The sequence below is a fragment of the Heliconius melpomene genome, chromosome 8 (assembly GCF_056956725.1).
Source record: "Heliconius melpomene rosina isolate 202511_hmr_F chromosome 8, ASM5695672v1, whole genome shotgun sequence".
Taxonomy (NCBI): domain Eukaryota; kingdom Metazoa; phylum Arthropoda; class Insecta; order Lepidoptera; family Nymphalidae; genus Heliconius; species Heliconius melpomene.
The window spans coordinates 9,871,850-9,889,929 of NC_140396.1; the positions used below are offsets into that span (position 1 = coordinate 9,871,850).

The following is an 18,080-nucleotide window of genomic DNA, read 5'->3' on the forward strand; positions in this document are numbered from 1 at the left end:
CGTTGAGCTAGACTTCTCATTTATTTTATTATATTTACCGTAAGAATTACAGTATTCAGCTTGCCTACCTCCTAAAAGGTAAGTAGGCATTTCAAAATATAAAAAAAAATAATCTGGCATCCCTTATTCAAATGTCATTAGGTTGATTGATTTCTCGATATATGGCGTTTCGAGCGTGCCAGTTGAGCACAATTCATTTCGCCAATGTCACGTTGTATGGAAAACACACATGTCATTAGGTATTAATTTATTTCAATTTGACACAATTGTACATGTCAAAACATTTATAATGTCAAAACATTAACAGTTTATTTTGAACTGCAATCTATCGCTGTTATCTTTGTTTATTTTAATAAATACTATTGATCTCTGACACGATCGTTCTTTGTTCATTTATTGTTATTTAGTATGCACTAACGGAAGAAAATAAACGTAAAAATGACTTTTTACACACAGTCGAAGTTCCTAATATTATTATTTACATTTATTGTGTGTGAAGCTAAATATGGATATGTGCAATGGATAAATGGAAACGCTGAAGTATTAATTACGGATAATTACAAAGACATATCCGGTGTATACATCGCAAAAGCTACTTACAACAACGAAATTAATTCGACTGGGTAAGATATTATAATTAAATAAATAAATTTTAAAAACGAATAAAGATTATTAATTGAAAGCATACATGTTTCGTCACAAGAATATTATTGTGATGAAACAGTGAGCTTTAGTGGGACTTTGCCACTACTTTGACATATTTATACTTAAATATTTGTGTTTAATTGGTCTGACTAAACAAGCACTAAGACCCATTCCCCATCACTCAGTCTCTAAATGGAATTCCAAGAGATATCTACAAGGTTTACTACCTTTTTGATTAATATATAGAATAATATTTACCAATGAAAAATTTAACTTTTCTTTATTTTTTTTTCTATTTATTTAGAACTAGCGGCCAGCCCGCGGCTTCGCCCACTGACTTCACCCTAGCTTACGCTATTTTAAATTATTAGGTCGAAATAATCTCATTTCATTCAACACTGACCACGCAGAATAACTATTCCGAAGCCGTTATATTAATATCTCTTAAGGCTTAGCTGGAGTGTTAGGGTTCCATATCAGCTGCTCTAGATCTTTATTTTAATTGTGTAGACAGAAAATCTTTGTTATCAATTTTTACTAATATGCTATATTTATATCTCTTAGAGATTAGATGGGCTGCCAGGGTTCCACGTCAGGTACTCCAGACCTTCATTTTTGTTATGTGGGTGGAAATTGTTGTTCAATTTTCCCAAAGACAGTATATTTTTATCTCTTATGTCTAAACTAGACAGACTGTTAAGGTTTCACATCAGGTATCCAGATTTTGAAAATAAACTATAGCCTAGATGTTTCCTAGACTTAACAGAAAAGTTTCAAGTAAATCCATCCAGTAGTTCTGAAGATTAGCATGTTTAAACAGACAATTCTTTTTTGTGGCTCTGGGCAATATTATTGTTCCTAAACCCCTCAATTATTATTTTGTGAATATATTCGATGTACAGACACACCATTTTTACTTCTTTATTACATGTATAGATGTATAGATTAAAATAATAATAATAATAATAAGAACATTTATTGCCATAAACAACACATACACATTTAACAGACAAATTAACAATTTAACAAAAGAACATTATGGCAAAAGGTATAACTCAGCTAAATGATGCTTGAGTTTTTACTCTCAAGCATCGCTGTTTTTCAGTTACACCTTGGATCACGGACAAACAGACTCACAAAAAAGAAAAATAATAAGAATAGAATTAAGGTATCCGTTCATGGGTGTGCGCGTGTGTGTATGTGCGTGAGTGTGTGTGTGTGTGTGTGTGTGTGTGTGCGTGCGTGCGTGTGTGTGTGTTCTTATTTCTTATTTGTGCATATATACACATTTATATCCAGTTTGGAATAAATAAATAAGTTTTAATAATGAGAATAAGTCATACATCAATAACACTAGTATACTAGTTTGAAATTTCAGGCCTAGAAATAAAATTTTAAACTCTTTTTACCCATGTTATGATTTTCTGCATCAAGTCAAAAGGCCATTTTATTATTAAAATATTTTTACCAAATTTCCATATGTGTAAACACACTTGCCCTCCTCATTTATTTATTTGCTCTACTTAGGTCAATGACATGTAATCAGGTTTGAAGTATTGATAGAAATGTAATTTTAGTTGTATATTGCAATTGCATTTATAATACAAAACAGTTTTACAATTAATTTGCATAACCTGTCCCTACTGTGCTTTGCCTCAACATCAGTGAAGAAATAAAAATATTAAATATTTAGTTTTTTCAAATCGTAATCATGCCTACACCTGTCATGGGGACAATCACACACTTGTGACCCTGCACCACGACTAGCCTCAATGTATATTTCTAACAAATTTGTTATTATATGGTTTCAGTTGGGCTTTCTTAGAGTTACATACTTCAACTGATGCTAGTGATGAGAAACAAGCATATGCTGCTGGATTCCTTGAAGGTTTTCTCACTAGGGATTTAATATGGATGCACTGGCAGAATATGTTGAAAGGGTAAAGTTATTAATTATTTTATGATTTTATAAAGCACAAACAATTAAATAAATATAGAGAAACTCTATAAATTATTCAAAACAATGATTAAAATTTATAAAAAAACTTTGATTGCACAGTCTATTAGGTTAAAGTTGAGCTTTGCTTTGAAAAGTCACTCAAATGACTTTTCATATTTCGGTGGGTGTAACATTACTTGCTTCTCCTATGCTGCTTTTTGATAAACAACCTGCACCTATACCTCTTATTCTAATAGCAAAATCACGTATTTCATTCTTAATATTTTATTTTTTATTTGTTTGGACAAAGGAATTATAACTAATCAAAAATTGGAAATTGTGTGTGCAAAGCAATAAAAAAAGAAAAAAATATAAATATGTTATGGGACATTTCTAGGTTTAGTTCCCACAGGTATATATTTGTATTTGAAAGAAAGCAGTATAAAGCAGAAGGGTAGAGAGAGGGAAACCTACTACTTCCTTAAGCTTCACAATAGCTTAAAATGTTTATATTATTTTTTTCATATATAATAATTTCAGATATTGCCACAATAAAACAGATGTCTGTGGTCTTATTGAAGAATTTGTTGACCAAAATGAAGACTACATTGCTTCCATGGTTGAGAGTAATCCTCTCAATCCTTACTGGTATCAGGTAAAAATATATTTTATTAGTTTCTTTTACACATATACTTTTATAATATACATAGCTTAAAATAATATTTATTTTATATATACTACTTTCACATTATTCCCGGGTTCTCAGTGATTAAATCATCATTGTATTTACAGTCAGTAGTTGTCCCACTGCTCCACATTGGACCCTTGCTATTAAATTTATTTATCTTTTTAAAAGCAATAATTTTATGACGTAACCAAAACGTTTGTATTTATAAGAGTAAAACTTTTTTGCCGCTTGACGCTTTTACCGAACGGGACAGGCAGTCAATTTTTTTTCTTTTTTCATTTTCGCTCTATTTGAAGAAAAAAAATTATAGCATGAATATATATTAGTGCGTATAAGAATTCGAATTCGACGTATCTTGACGTATGGTTTAGTGGTCAGACCGCTTGGACGGTTTCCAAGAGACGCGAGTTAGAATTCCTCCAAATTTTTTTTAAACGTTGTCCAATTTTCTATAAATAATTTTCTATCCTAACCCTTTAAAAAGGGCAAAATATTTGTTTTACAACTAAACTTATTCTCAATAAAAACATTTCAGGTGAAATTATACTACATTCAATTGGAAGGTCTCACCGCTGGATATAATAAGGCAACTAGAAGTGCGTACGAATGGCTCACCATCAGGGATATTAAGTAAATCAACATTTTACTGTAAATACATTAATAATTTATATTATTATTATATTATAGATAGCGCGGCGTTGAGTCTCGACACTCAACACGCAATGCCTCCGGAATTCGGCGGAATATGGGGAATGGAGTGTCTTAACACTAGGTTCCGTATGCCTAGTCTGCTGTGTGCGGGATACAGCGTGAAGCTAATAAAAAAAAAATATTAATATATTTGGCGACGTGATTGTTGTAAGTTGAATTCCTTTGAATAATTTTCATTATCTCTTTCTGTTAGCAAAACAAAGTATGGCATTGAGTTCTGCCACTCAACACAAATTGGTTGGTGCTTGGGGCACCTTGCTACGCAAGAAAAGCTCGAACATATGAATAACTCTGTAACCAGACCGGAGAAATGGGAATCAATACACAACTTTCTACACAAAATTTATATATTGTATGTTAAGTGGCAGAACTCTCTGCCGTGCTATGTCTTAACACACGCCTAATACAAATAATGAATATACTTATATTATAGTCAGTTAGGTGCTGAGTCCATAATGCTGTCGTGCCTGCATCTTGGGCTTTAACTCTCTAATTAGTATATCTATTTTCAAATATTCCCAGATGGATTAACATGTTAGGAGACTTAGGTGAGTTAGCCATGGCAATCTCCTTGCCTAAGGAAGAAAAGGGTATGCTCTTCGGGGAGCACTGCAGTGGACTAGTCAAGCTTCTGCCAGATCTGTCGGATTTATACACTTCTCATACCACTTGGAATAGGTAAATATGTTGTTTTCAATGGTTCTATATTATATCTTAAATTGATTATCTATATATATAAAATCGAAAGGTCACTCACTCATCACGAAATCTCAGAAACTACATGTGCTAGGAATCTCAAATTTTGCATAGGAGTTACTTATAGGACTTTCTAAGGGGTTGTTTTTGGGGTCGAAAGTTTGTATGAAACTTCGTTACTACAAATGCTAGGAGTCTCAAATTTTGCATAGACGTCACTAGGACGTAGTCATTGAGACAGAAATTAGTAATAACATACTTCACGCGGGTGAAACCGCGAGCGGGCCGCTAGTTTTATATAAATGTATAATAAGGCCCCAGTAGCGCTTTCGCTTTGGTAGACAGTCTAATGTCGATTCCCGCTATTTGTCATTCAATGAGTCGAATTTGGGCGCAAAACGGAGAACAGAGTATCTTCTTTACACTAGGTTCTACTTCTCTCGCCTAGCCTGTTGTAGGCGAGGCAAAGTTCATTTTAAATGATAGTTAATCTTATTAGGTTCTTTTTAAAAAACATATTTAGTGGAGGGCGAAGTGTCACACTAGTTATTAATGCCGATGAAAAAAGTATACATATGAACATACATAAAAGTAGAGCTTATTATTTGCAAATGAACTGTGTTTATTTTAATTTTTTTAATAAGTATATTGGCAACACTTCGTTTTTCACCATCCGTTCTTTTAATAACATATCGGGTTTAACAAATATTTATTTTGCTGTCATATACTATCCAAATTAAATTTTCCGTGAATATTTTCTTACAGTTATCAATCGATGTTGCGTTTCCAAAAGGTGTATGTACTGAACTACAAGCTGTCCCCGGATAGCGACAAACCATTGCCGGGACGGAAGATGTCCTTCACATCCTATCCTGCTTTTGTACAAGTAATTATTATATTTGTTTATAGTTTTACGCTCTTCCTCGTTAGCAGAGCGAGGAAATGAATATATTAAATATTGAATTCCCTAGAGTGGCAATCGAACCCGCAACCGTCGCGTTTACTGTCGCACTCTCGTGTATATGTATTTGTCAACTAATTTGTATCTTATTGTTTTCTTATGTATATTTTGTACAATAAAGAATATTATATTATATGTATCACGACGGCCTGACAAAAATTATTAAAAAAATATTATGGTGTAGAAATTATAGACTAAATATGTTTCATCGTTTTGTATCGAAACTTGAATTATATGTACGGGTTGATTATGAATATTACTAGCTTTTTCCCGCGGTTTCACCTCTGTGGTCATGTGAAATAGCTAAGAGCTGTGTATGACATATGACACGATCTAAACGCGGAGGGCGGTGACTTTACCCGCAGGTACAGTGGGACCGCAGAACATTGAAACAACAAATGTGATGTAAAAAAAGCCTTTTACCTGCCTCGATAAATGGGATATTCATTACACATATTTTTTGAGGCGAGTCGTGGCGCATAAGTACAAGCATGTAATTGTAAATGGTTGTCGGTTCGATCCCCACTCGAGGAAATAAAAAGTCTCAATACTGTGTCCCCAGGTTGCCTTCGCTTACACAGCTGTGTAAGGGATACAGCAGGAAGTTGAAAAAAAATTCCTGAGATTTACTACTTGTTTTACTTGTTTAACTATGTAGCTTTATAACAATAGGTCGGGACAAAAGTATTTTCGTATTTTGAATGTATTATTAGTAATCAAACCTCTTTGGCTGAACTGAATGTAACTGGCTGGTTTAAATACTATTAAATTAAAGATATTCTGAAACTGCAATAAATAAAAAAAAACTAGTTCCCGCCATTTTTCAATTGCGTTTCAAGCAAGCAAAATTAACGTATGTGACGAAAAGATGAGTTACTGTCCTTTGTTTGGATAATACGAAAATACTTTTGCCCGAACCTAATATTAATTAGTATAGATAATAAAGGTCATATAATTTTAATTGTAAACGTGTAATTTGCAGTCGACAGATGATTTCTACATATTATCATCTGGTCTCGTGGCGGCGGAGACCACCACAGGGAACAGCAACAGGACACTGTTTGAAAATGTTAAACCGGAGGGGCAGGTATGTATATTATTTTAATAAATTGTTTTAGTACACTAAAGAAAGAACATAAGGTGGGTGTATTTTTTATTGTGATAAATTTGTTGAAAAAAGCAGCTTCACGCTTTTCATTACATGAAGTATATAAGTAAGTATAACATTCCTTACATGGGTAGTCTGAAGGAACTTTCTCTACCAAAACGGGATAATGAGAATAGTATAAATTTTCTTTTCAGTGTTGCCAGACTTTTTCTTAAATAAAAGAGGCTCTTTTAAAACTTTTTTTTTTTTTACCCAAAGCGGGACTATGACCTGTCCCGTTCGGAACATTAAATTTTGGGCTACTCGTGACATAAATTTGGGCCGTGATAGCTGACGTGCTGACATCATCATCATCATCAACCTTTTCTCGTCCACTGCTAAACATAGAGCTCTCCAATGGCACGCCACTGAGATCGATCTTCAGCTCTCCTCATCCAACCGTTCCATTGCCCCTGAAAGGAGATTAATCCACTAGGTCATAGTGTCAGATCGTCGTCGTCGAAACGGGACAATATATGTATCGATTGTATATTTAAGGAAAGCACAATCACTCTTATAATAAGCCCAGAGAATATTAACCCACTGTTATATTTTAAATATAAATATCCACCATATTGTTTTGTTTTGTTTAGTTATTTGAATATGTGCGGGCAATGATAGCGAATCGTTTGGCCACAAACGGTGAAGAGTGGGTAAAACTGTTCAGACTTCATAATAGTGGCACTTACAATAACCAGTGGTAAGTTTCTTTTATAAACGATGAAAAAAATATTGTAAGACTCCATTTCGCATTAGCCACTAATTCAGATTGTGGACGCTAGCGGAACCCAACGCCGCACCATATTTATTTAAGTTGAATATTTTTTAAATAATATACTCCCAAGGTAAATACATATACATAAGTTTTACGCTGTACACCGCCCTTAGAAGGGAGACAGGGAGAACCTGTCAAAATAGTCTAGTGTTAGTGTCAGGAAATTGAAATATTTCATTCCTCCGAGTGGGAGGGAATAAGACCCGCAACTGTCGAACGTATAAGTATATGTATTATTTATATGCATTTAATTTTATTTAATAGCGCGGCGTTGAGTTCTGCCACTCAACACGCAATGCCTCCAGAATTCGGCAGAAAGTGGGGCAGAAATGGAGAATCTTAATACTAGGTTCCCCCTGCCTACACTGCTGTGTGCAGGATACAGCGTCAAGCCGATTGATTTATTTATTTTATTCTGTTTTATTTCCATTCTCAACCAAAATTTAACTTGCAGGATGGTATATATTTTTACAATCTTAATTAGTTCTAAATTGTTCCACTTTCTGTCATCTCCACATTTTAATTGAATATAAACAATAATAACCCTTGAAAATTGTATTTCTTTTGTTATTTTATTTAAAAAAATCCTTGCGGCAAATATGAAATCCTTTTTCATGTAATCTAGATACTAAAAAAATTATAATCCATTTTTTATTACCTGTTTTCGTAAACATTTTTTTTATTTAATGTAAAATTCAAATGTATACAGGTATATCGTAGATTACAACAAGTTCAAAGCGAAAACTCCTAAAACTCCTGGAAAAATCGAACCTGGACTTTTGTGGGTGGTGGAACAGTTGCCGGGGACCACTGAGGCAGCGGATCTGTAAGATATATAGCGTATATTTTATATTAAAATAATATTTATCTAAAGTAATCATATTTTTTTACAGACAAAGAATATATAATAATTATTATTACGATAAATATAATCCCATACAGACCAATATTAATTTAAGATAGATAATAATAATTTAATAACAATTTTCGACAACTTCTTGTTATTCCTAAAAAATGTGAGGGAACTCTATAAAATTCTCAATTCTCAATGCGGAATCAAAAAAAATATCCCATGGACCTACAATAACGAAAATTGGCAAGAAGTAAATGAAACAGAAATATAGGAAAAAATAGAATTTTATATCACAGAAAAAAAACCGTAACGAACTTTTTTTTGTACTTCATACAAAATGAGCGTACAAGCGTAAACCTAATTTTGTCAACATTCATAAGTAAACAAGTACTTTCTGTTGACAGGTACAATCATTAAATTGGTACGGAACATTGTTTTACATAAGTACATATTTCTTCCAGAACGGATCACCTAAAGGAGACAACATACTTCCCGTCGTACAACATTCCGTATTTCCCGAGGATATTCAACCTCAGTGGTGGTAATGAGCGCATAGCGATGTACGGCGATTGGTTTGGATACCACACCAATCCGAGGGCAAAGATGTTTAAATTGAAACAGGTTAGTACGATTTTTTTACGATCGAAAGCGGGGCGGTGCAACTGACGTAGTGTCTTAACACTAGATTCTCTCTGCCTACCCTACTATGCAGGAGCGTTGTTATTGAACAGAATCTTCCCATTTTTAAAAGGACACTAGAAAAGCGTGGGAAACTCAACATATGTCCAATAATGCAGTATAAACTAATTTTCCCTATTTTCAGGCAAATATTAACAAGATGAGCGATATGTTTGCAACGATGCGATACAATGACTATAGATATGACCCGTTGTCCCGTTGCGCATGTCGTCCCCCATTTAACGCCGCTAACGCAATTGCTGCCAGAAACGATCTCAACCCTGCTAATGGTATGACTTTTTAGATATTTTATAAGAAAATTATATTTAGAAATAGAAATGTAAATATTTCTCGATTCTTTTGAAGTGTTCGAAGTGCTTACTATCTATTTTCATTTTCTTCTTTTTGTGAATATTGATGTGTAAAAAATAAATTAAAAAATCAATTTCACACTTTTTCCTTTCTTTCTATTTTTTTTTATCCAAACTGTATTACATTAATACCTACACCAACATTACTGATATAAATTATTCCTAATAAACAAGATTTTATCTTGCTTCTAAAAATCTAAAAGTAAATTATTAAGAATTACAAATAATATCTGTAATGTAAATAGGTACATATCCGTTCAAAGCGCTAAGCCACCGCAGCCACGGTGCCATCGATGCGAAGGTCACCAGTTCGATTCTGCGTCGAGCATACCAGTTCCTTAGTGTTGGTGGACCTCCTTATAACGTGTCACGTGGTGTACCGCCCTTCCAGTAAGTTATCCTTATCCCTTCCAATATTTCCTATATATTTTAAAAGATATTCTTACTTTTTAGCTTAACACAGTAATCTCGCATATAGCAGATCAAGCAGTGGAAACCTGGGACGTGGTAAACTCTCCTTTCACACTCCATTTCCATTAAGACATTCTCGAAGCGTACCGTGTCGAATAACGGAATTCATATGAAAATGAAAATATTAAATATTTCACTTTAGCAAGTGGGAGTCGAACCCACAAATCATATCTTAAATTATTATTAGCATCTAAAACATGTACAATATATATGTTATTACAACCATCAAGTGTACCATCTGACTGTTGCACTGCGCAATGATGCTGAAAATACTGATAGCTATACAATATATTATTTAAATTAAAATAAACTAAATCAGCTTCACGCCGTATCCCGCATACAGCACGGTGTTTACTCTGAAGGAAACTAGTGTCTAGACTCCGTTCCCCACTTTCCGCTGAATTTTTCGAAGCATTTCGTGTTGAATGCCGGAACACAACGGCGGGTTTTTTCCCTAGGTGCTAGAGCGAAGAAATGAAAATATTAAGAAATAACAATTCATTCCCTCGATTGCAGTTCCCTGCAATATAATATTTATTTGTTTTTCTTATAGATGGAGTAAATTCGATATGGGTACATCAGTATCTCACTTGGGACATCCGGACTTGTGGACATTTTCACCCATACTGCATAAGTGGGAGTGGGATTGATTTTAATTTTAATACATACAGTAATTGATTTACTTTGATAATTAAGTAATAAAACACTATAGTAGGTTTATTACGAATGTTATATAGATGTTATATATATTACTAATATTAAGCAATTTAAGACAAAACTTGATATAATAAATTTGTAGTTTTAATAATTTGAGATTCAAAGCAATCAGGCAACTAATAAGTTATATCTTCTCTAAATACTAATTAGTAATACTACTTATTAAATATATTGAGCAAATAAATTAATGCCTTAACCACAACACCGGAATGGTTCATGTCTTAAAATTTAAAAATATACTAATGCGGTGAAAAGTTGTTTGATATTTTATATATAGTTAGATCTTGCAAACAAATTATGAAGAACTTAATTAAAAACTATAATTTTAATTATAATTTCATAGTCAATATACTTTATTGTCTGAAATATAACTGAAAAAAGAATAATATGCTGTAGTTTGATGTGAGGATGGTTTTTAAATATTTTTTGTCAATTTAGATCGAGAGATGCTATTTGCACTAGCATTCTGCATTACCATAGTGTATCTTATAGTACGGTTGGCGAGTCGGGGCCGTCCTGAAGTTAGCCGTAGATGGTTGCGCAGATTTTATTTTATTAACTAACTTTAATTATTTACAACATTCTAGAATTTTAACAATGCTCGAAAGCTTAGAAAGCCTAACTCAAGAGTGGCCACGACTGGTCAGCTGTGCTGTAATTAGCTGAAATGTAATGAATTTTCTTATTTTATCTTTTTTTTACCTACTTAAAAGTAAATTAGAAATTGATTCACTTTATCAAGTATAATTATTAAAAATTTCTATTTAATATTATTTGATACAGTATATTATAATTTTATAGAAACTAATTTTCATTGTAAATGTATTGGTATTCCTTATCTTTAACTTTTTTTTTGTAAACGAACCTTGTGATATTTTTTTATACATTTGTAATTTAAAATATATTTTTCAAGGAAGTAGTTCTTTTTTTCACCTTTGCAGAAATGCTACAAAGACATTCAAAAATAACATATTTTATACTTGTATAGCATTTCACCATAACCAATAAAAAACTTCTAAATACTATGGTTATTTATACAGGAATCACATTTAGCCATCATATGGTGAAATTTTTTTAGCCTTATATTCTATATGCAGCAGGAGACCAGACGGAAATTGAACCCACAATCATTGCACTTATAGTAATTATTCTTATAGCTATAGCAGGGAAGTAGTATTCGGTGCACATTTAAATTAAGGTTATTGTTCTGTATTTACCAACTTTAATGTAAACTAATATCCTAATACTACTCTGTAAAAAGAACTTTATTTAAATAACTGCTGGAACAAAAAAATATTAATATGTTATTATTAATAAAATTTAAAAAAAAAGTATTTTGCATTTTTTAACCAAGAGAGAAGAAAGATGTAGTGTGTTTGATGGTGACACAACAAAAGCGATTTGTTTCACTAAAGTCAATATTTTTCAACTTTATGCTGTACCCCACATAGTAACGAAGGCTGAGGTTATCTAATTTTGAGACATTCGTTTTCACATGCACCACGTAATTTTCGAGACATCGCTTGTTCAGTGGCGGAACTTAACGACATGGTTAGATTTGTTACCTGAGCCAGTAAATAAAATTTATTCCCTCCGGTAGGTATGGAACTCACAACCATCACATTTACAGTCAGATACTGTGCCAGATGACCTTGACAAACACAATAATTCTTATAAACTAAAATGTAAAGGACATTATGGATATTTAAACAAGGTTATTTAATGTTTAAATTTAATTAATGTTAAAATTTTAATATACTCGTAAATGTACAATGGAATGAGTATTCACTAAAACAAATTATAAATTACGATTTACAATATAAAGAACTTACTATTAATAAAAAAAGTTTCTAAGTAGTAACATACATTTAATATTCTACTATAATTTCTTGTAATTCATTTAAAATTAATAAATTAAATAAAAAAGAATATTTGTTTTTATAATTACATTACAGATCTCTTGATAAATATTACAAAGCTGTCTTACGTACCGCCATAAAAATGCTTTAAAACAAATATTTATTAAGTAAATTATAAATATAAATTTATTATTCATACATTTAGAAACAAATAATTTAAAGAAGCAGGCCTCAGACTTGTGCCTTTCGTAAACCATCAAAGCACTCTTTATTCTTATATGTATGCTTTATACAGCTTACTTTCAACCAAATGATCATTTTTAAGGAATATTCTTTGGGAATTAGAAATTTGTGACATTTTCCAAAGAGAGATTCTTACACCAAAAAATAAGTATAAGCTTTCTTACTGGCAGCAACCCTGCTGCCTGCTATGTGCAGGATACAGCATTAAGCTAAAAAACTTATACTTATTTTTAAGTGAAGAAAGAGAGGAAACCCGGGAACTTGACACACTTTGTTTTATTAAGTCACTTCCCTAGCCTATTTTCAGCTGAATTCTGGAGATATTGCATATTTAGTGGCGGAAACCAACGTCGCGCTTTTGCCTCGTTACCAGAGAGCAGAAAAAGAAAATATTAAATACTTTATTTCCTTAATTGGGAATCGAACCCAATACCTGTCGTCTGTGCCCCTCTGCCACATTGTTGAATGCCAATTGTTGATGTTTCTAAATGTTTTATTTTCCTTTATATATAGTTCTTTAAAAGTATATTAAACAAGAATATATATTTTATTTACTTTGAGATTATAACAGCTTTTTTAATAAGAAATAATTATATTTTATTTCACTTCATATAATAATAATTAATACATTTTTAGATATTCTCAAAATTAATAGATTTCAGGTATATTGATTTTCTGTATAAGTTGTTAAAAGTTTAAGCCCAAACAATTTTTTATAATAAAGTAATTTCGATTTTATAATAAAATGTAGCTACTCTAATGAGTTGAGCATAAGAAGCTGCTTTAGGACTTTGGTCTGGGAAGTCTCTCGGATCTCACCTGCCAGGAACATCTCATCTACTACTGTGTATACCTGAAGTTTAAACATAATATGGTTATTGAGTGGGGATCAATAAATTTAAATTGTTTTCATTTTCCCAAAGCCTGGAATTGAATTCTGCCATTTAATAAACCATATTTAAAATTTGGGCAAAATTAAAAGTATCCATATGAAATTGCTTCTTTAATATAGATGTCATGATTCAATTGAAACAAATTTTTACTATCAACTTTTCAGTTATATGGACCTTCACAGTCTGGTACTTTGTAAAGCAGGCAACAGTGTTCAGAGACTCCGTTCCCATTAAGATTCTAACATTCCCCATTTTCTGCCGAATTATGGATGCATTGCTTGCTAAATGGCAGAACTCAAGGTTGAATCAAACCCACAATCAATAATTGTTTAACATTACCTTATAAAAGTTGAAGACAAGGTCCAACTCACACACATTATGGAAGTACTCATTGAGGACCTCCACAAAATTGTGTATAGCTTCTAAGTAGCAGAGATTATTGTCATTGACATCTACACAGATGCAAAAGTAGAGACCTGCATATCTTCTATATACAATCTTGAAGTTTCTGAACTGAAATTTATTTAAAAATAAATAAATATTATCAATATGAGGCTGATGTGGTGCAGGGGTATGAGGGTGTGACCATAACACAATGGTTGTGCATTCAATACTCACTCGAGGAAATTAATTATTATTTCTTAATATTTCCATTTTTTTGGGATGCAGCATGATGCTGATTTTTTATTATTAATATCTAGTTATAATTGGGACTATGTCTGACTGTAAACACAATAGTTGTAGTTTTGACCCAACTTGCACCCTCTGGTTAACAGTAAGCTTCACTGAGTGAGTATTAAGTTCTGCTACTGAACATACAATGTCTGGCAATTAAGACAGAAAGTAATGCAAGGAACAGAATGTTTTAATATTAAGTGTCCTGTGCCTACCCTACATATATGATACAGCGTAAAGCCTTTTTATTACTAAATATTATACAGCCATTATATAAAAGAAACTTAAAATAACCACTATATTGCACTTGTGAAGTATCTGATTTTACACGATTATCATTTAAAGGATATTGAAGGACATAATTTTGCAACAGCTTCTCTCTTTCTACCACACATAAAGTAGAAAATGAGTAAACAAATACGAATAAGATTATTATTTTTAAAGGGCATTTACTTGGTTTAATACCATATAATTTGACTAAGAAGGATCCTTACCTCAACAAAATTGGTGTGTTTCGCATCACGAACAGTGACAACCGCATGAACCTCCTCTATAAGCTTTTGTTTCTCGTCATCGTCAAAGTTCATATACCATTTAGCTAACCGAGTTTTACCCGCACGGTTTTGTATTAAAATGAAGCGAATCTTAAATAAAAACATAGGACATGGTTAAAGTATATATAATATTTAAATATGTAGTTCTACGATAACAAATATCATACCATTTTTAAAGTTTTCCACCAAATTCCAAACCTGGGATAGAATTAACGCCTCCCTTTCAGCATCTGATTGTCAATTTGTCATATATCCGTCAATGTCAACTTGAGTTTTTTTCTAATTTTTATAAATCAATAAGTGCGGGGTGCGGTATCATACACCACGTACCGCACCACTACCACTTGTATTACGGATAAAATATTAATAATTGAATACCGTAGTGTTATTATTTAAACAATATTTTATAATTTTTACAAAAAAATCCAACCAAGAATACTCTTTATTAGAAATACATGTCAAAAAGTTAAAATCAAGGTACATATACTAGGTTAAAATAATTAATACGCTACGCATATATAAATAATATTTAATTTTTATATAGTTTAATTATTTTTTTATTAATATTTATGTGATTTATGGTCCAAAGGACTTTCCGTTGGTGTGAACTTGTGAAGTGTGAACTGGCAATACAAATATCGAGTTGTTTTTCAATTTTAGTGGATATTTGACGTTGCTGGTACTTGCTCGGTTTTACTAAGTTATCACTTATCATCAATGTAGCGCCTAGGAATTTACAATATGTTTCTAATATAAGTAGTTTATTAACAAAACAGAGGATTCCATTTAAATGACGCCAACCAAGACTACAAAAACCGAAGTAGAAATGGTGATAAGAAATAGAAAAACTGTTATGAAAGACGGGATAATGACAATGTCGGGCATCGGTGAGCCTTCAGTTTTCCACGCTTTGGTGGTAATATTTTTGGAATTTTTCGCATGGGGGCTGCTCACCATGCCGATAATATCGGTTCTTAACGCCACCTTCCCGGATCACACGTTTCTGATGAACGGACTCATAATGGGTATAAAAGGAATCTTGTCGTTCCTGTCTGCGCCGCTGATTGGAGCTCTATCCGACGTGTGGGGGAGGAAGTTCTTCCTACTAGTGACTGTGTTTTTTACATGCGCGCCCATCCCCATGATGACCTTCAACACCTGGTGGTTCTTCGCGATGATAAGTATTAGCGGTGTTTTTGCCGTGACCTTCTCTATTGTGTTCGCGTACGTGGCTGATGTAACAACAGAAGCCGAGAGGTCGCGCGCCTACGGACTCGTGTCAGCGACATTCGCTGCTAGCATGGTGATATCGCCGGCGCTTGGCGCATATCTAATGGACTTGTACGGAGAAGGCCTTGTAGTGGCCGCTGCTACTGCTGTGGCAGTTCTCGACGTCTTCTTCATAATGGTTGCAGTTCCTGAAAGTCTTCCTGAGAAGGTTCGCCCCAGTGGTTGGGGTCCTGCTATTAGTTGGGAGCAAGCTGATCCATTTGCGGCACTCAGGAAAGTTGGTGCAGAACGCACAGTGCTCATGTTGTGTGTTGCTGTGTTTCTATCATACTTGCCAGAAGCTGGACAATATTCGTGTATATTTGTGTACTTGAAGTTAGTGATGGGCTTCGGGGTGGTGCAAGTGGCTATATTTATTGCAATTGTTGGTGTACTTAGTATTGCAGTGCAAGTAGTACTTGGATTTTTGATGCGGTCCCTCGGTGCAAAGCATACCATCATGGTTGGACTCTTGTTTGAGATGATGCAGCTTATGTGGTATGGTTTTGGAAGCCGCACATGGATGATGTGGGCAGCCGGAGTTTTAGCAGCTCTTGGTTCACTAACTTACCCAGCAATCAGTGCTTATGTATCTGTCAACAGTAGAGCAGACAGACAAGGAGTAGTGCAAGGAATGGTGACTGGAGTACGAGGTCTATGTAATGGACTGGGCCCAGCCATGTTTGGAGTTATATTCTACCTATTCCATGTGGATCTAAATGAGGAGCATGCAGTTCCAGGAATTAATACCAGACCAAACGATGATAAGTATGTGAGAATGGTACCTGGACCTCCTTTTGTACTTGGTGCCTTGCTTGTAATCTGTGCCTTGCTTGTGGCTGCATTCCTACCAGAAGATGGCACTGTAGGTGGACGTCGGGCTTCTCCAGACCTACGATTTGAACTGGAACGTGGACGACGCGTTGCCGGCCCCCTGTCTCCCTTAATGGCTCCTGAGTCTGCAGCTCTCTAGCTAGCGGCTAAGGCCGGAAGAGCGGCCAGTGTTTAATCATCAGGGCTGTACGCCAAATGGCGTCCAGGAGAATGCATTTACGAAGGTACCAAAGCGAACTCTGAACAGTGAGTCCATATTCTATGATTGCACCGTCTACATTCCTGCATACCATCTGTTTTATGCTTTTTTTATCCAATACCGAAACTTGTTCATGTTTTTAAACTTTATACTTAGTTTTGTAATTCACTGGTTCCCGAGGGGACATGTACATAATTAATATAATAAAATCATAAATTTGTTTAAGATCTTCTGTTTCATATTTTGAACTCTCTATTACACAATATTTAAATATTTATTTAATACAATTTCTTGAAATCATATTATATTGAACTGGCAGGAAAGGAGGGAAGTAGCAATTGCATTTTGCTTCTGCATGTGTCACAAATCATGCTTCTCATATAATAAGAACTTTATTACAGCATAAAGATACACACATACATTTTGTTTTTTTTTTCATTATATGTAATTAATTACATGTAATTTAAACTAAAAATTCTGATGAGAATTCCCAAGTTATAATAATTTAAATGGAAAATAATCCAAAAATACATGTATTAATATACACATAGATAAAACTTAAAACAGTCTGTTAACATTTATGAGTAATTAATTAAATTAAGTAATAATTATATCCCCAAAAAGCTAATATGGCTTCTTGGTGTAATTACCTCCCTACCTTATTTAATTGTTTTATTTTAGCTTCACACCATGTCCCACAACAGAGTAGGCAGAGGGAAACCTAGTGTTAAGCAACCAGAGCAAGGAAATAAAAATAATTAATTCCCTGAGTAGAAATCAAACCTATAATCGTTGGGTTTACACTTAGACGCAGCTGCTGCGCCACAATGGCCTCTTAATTACTTGTACTCTAAGTACAAACAAGCATAAATAATTTATCTTTATTGTAAAAACCATTTATG

At 33.4% G+C, this 18,080-nt stretch overlaps 3 protein-coding genes across 3 annotated transcripts; 2 read left to right on the top strand and 1 right to left on the bottom strand.

Moving 5' to 3' along the window:
- Positions 1–196: 196 nt before the first annotated feature.
- On the top strand, positions 197–11,568 carry LOC146537070 (putative aminopeptidase PLBD2). Its single transcript, XM_085189411.1, has 13 exons — positions 197–623; positions 2,457–2,585; positions 3,125–3,239; positions 3,808–3,902; positions 4,506–4,661; positions 5,445–5,565; positions 6,623–6,727; positions 7,381–7,487; positions 8,272–8,388; positions 8,877–9,036; positions 9,239–9,383; positions 9,710–9,854; positions 10,489–11,568. Exons 1-13 carry the CDS (start codon positions 439–441, stop codon positions 10,583–10,585), a joined length of 1,677 nt encoding a protein of 558 aa, XP_085045537.1. The 5' UTR covers positions 197–438; the 3' UTR covers positions 10,586–11,568.
- Positions 11,569–12,388: 820 nt separating this feature from the next.
- AP-2sigma (adaptor protein complex 2, sigma subunit) lies at positions 12,389–15,155 on the bottom strand. The gene is made up of 4 exons (XM_085189413.1): positions 15,044–15,155; positions 14,817–14,966; positions 13,987–14,160; positions 12,389–13,607 (listed from the first exon to the last, which is right to left on the bottom strand). The coding sequence occupies exons 1-4, from the start codon at positions 15,044–15,046 to the stop codon at positions 13,506–13,508; spliced, it is 429 nt and encodes a 142-aa protein (XP_085045539.1). The 5' UTR covers positions 15,047–15,155; the 3' UTR covers positions 12,389–13,505.
- Positions 15,156–15,503: 348 nt separating this feature from the next.
- LOC146537072 (solute carrier family 71 member 1) lies at positions 15,504–17,405 on the top strand. Its single transcript, XM_085189238.1, has one exon. It carries the CDS (start codon positions 15,667–15,669, stop codon positions 17,116–17,118), a length of 1,452 nt encoding a protein of 483 aa, XP_085045364.1. The 5' UTR covers positions 15,504–15,666; the 3' UTR covers positions 17,119–17,405.
- The last annotated feature ends 675 nt before the right edge of the window (positions 17,406–18,080 follow it).

What these genes read in the sequence shown, in the direction of transcription:
- LOC146537072 (XM_085189238.1), top strand. Translation starts at nt 15,667, where the DNA reads ATGACGCCAACCAAGACTACAAAAACCGAAGTAGAAATGGTGATAAGA.
- AP-2sigma (XM_085189413.1), bottom strand. An exon ending in AACACACCAATTTTGTTGAG is followed by an intron (nt 14,161 to 14,816) that starts GTAAGGATCCTT and finishes AATAAATTTCAG; the next exon opens with TTCAGAAACTTCAAGATTGT. An exon ending in TTGTCTTCAACTTTTATAAG is followed by an intron (nt 13,608 to 13,986) that starts GTAATGTTAAAC and finishes TTTAAACTTCAG; the next exon opens with GTATACACAGTAGTAGATGA.
- LOC146537070 (XM_085189411.1), top strand. Translation starts at nt 439, where the DNA reads ATGACTTTTTACACACAGTCGAAGTTCCTAATATTATTATTTACATTT. An exon ending in AACGAAATTAATTCGACTGG is followed by an intron (nt 624 to 2,456) that starts GTAAGATATTAT and finishes ATATGGTTTCAG; the next exon opens with TTGGGCTTTCTTAGAGTTAC. An exon ending in TCTCATACCACTTGGAATAG is followed by an intron (nt 4,662 to 5,444) that starts GTAAATATGTTG and finishes ATTTTCTTACAG; the next exon opens with TTATCAATCGATGTTGCGTT.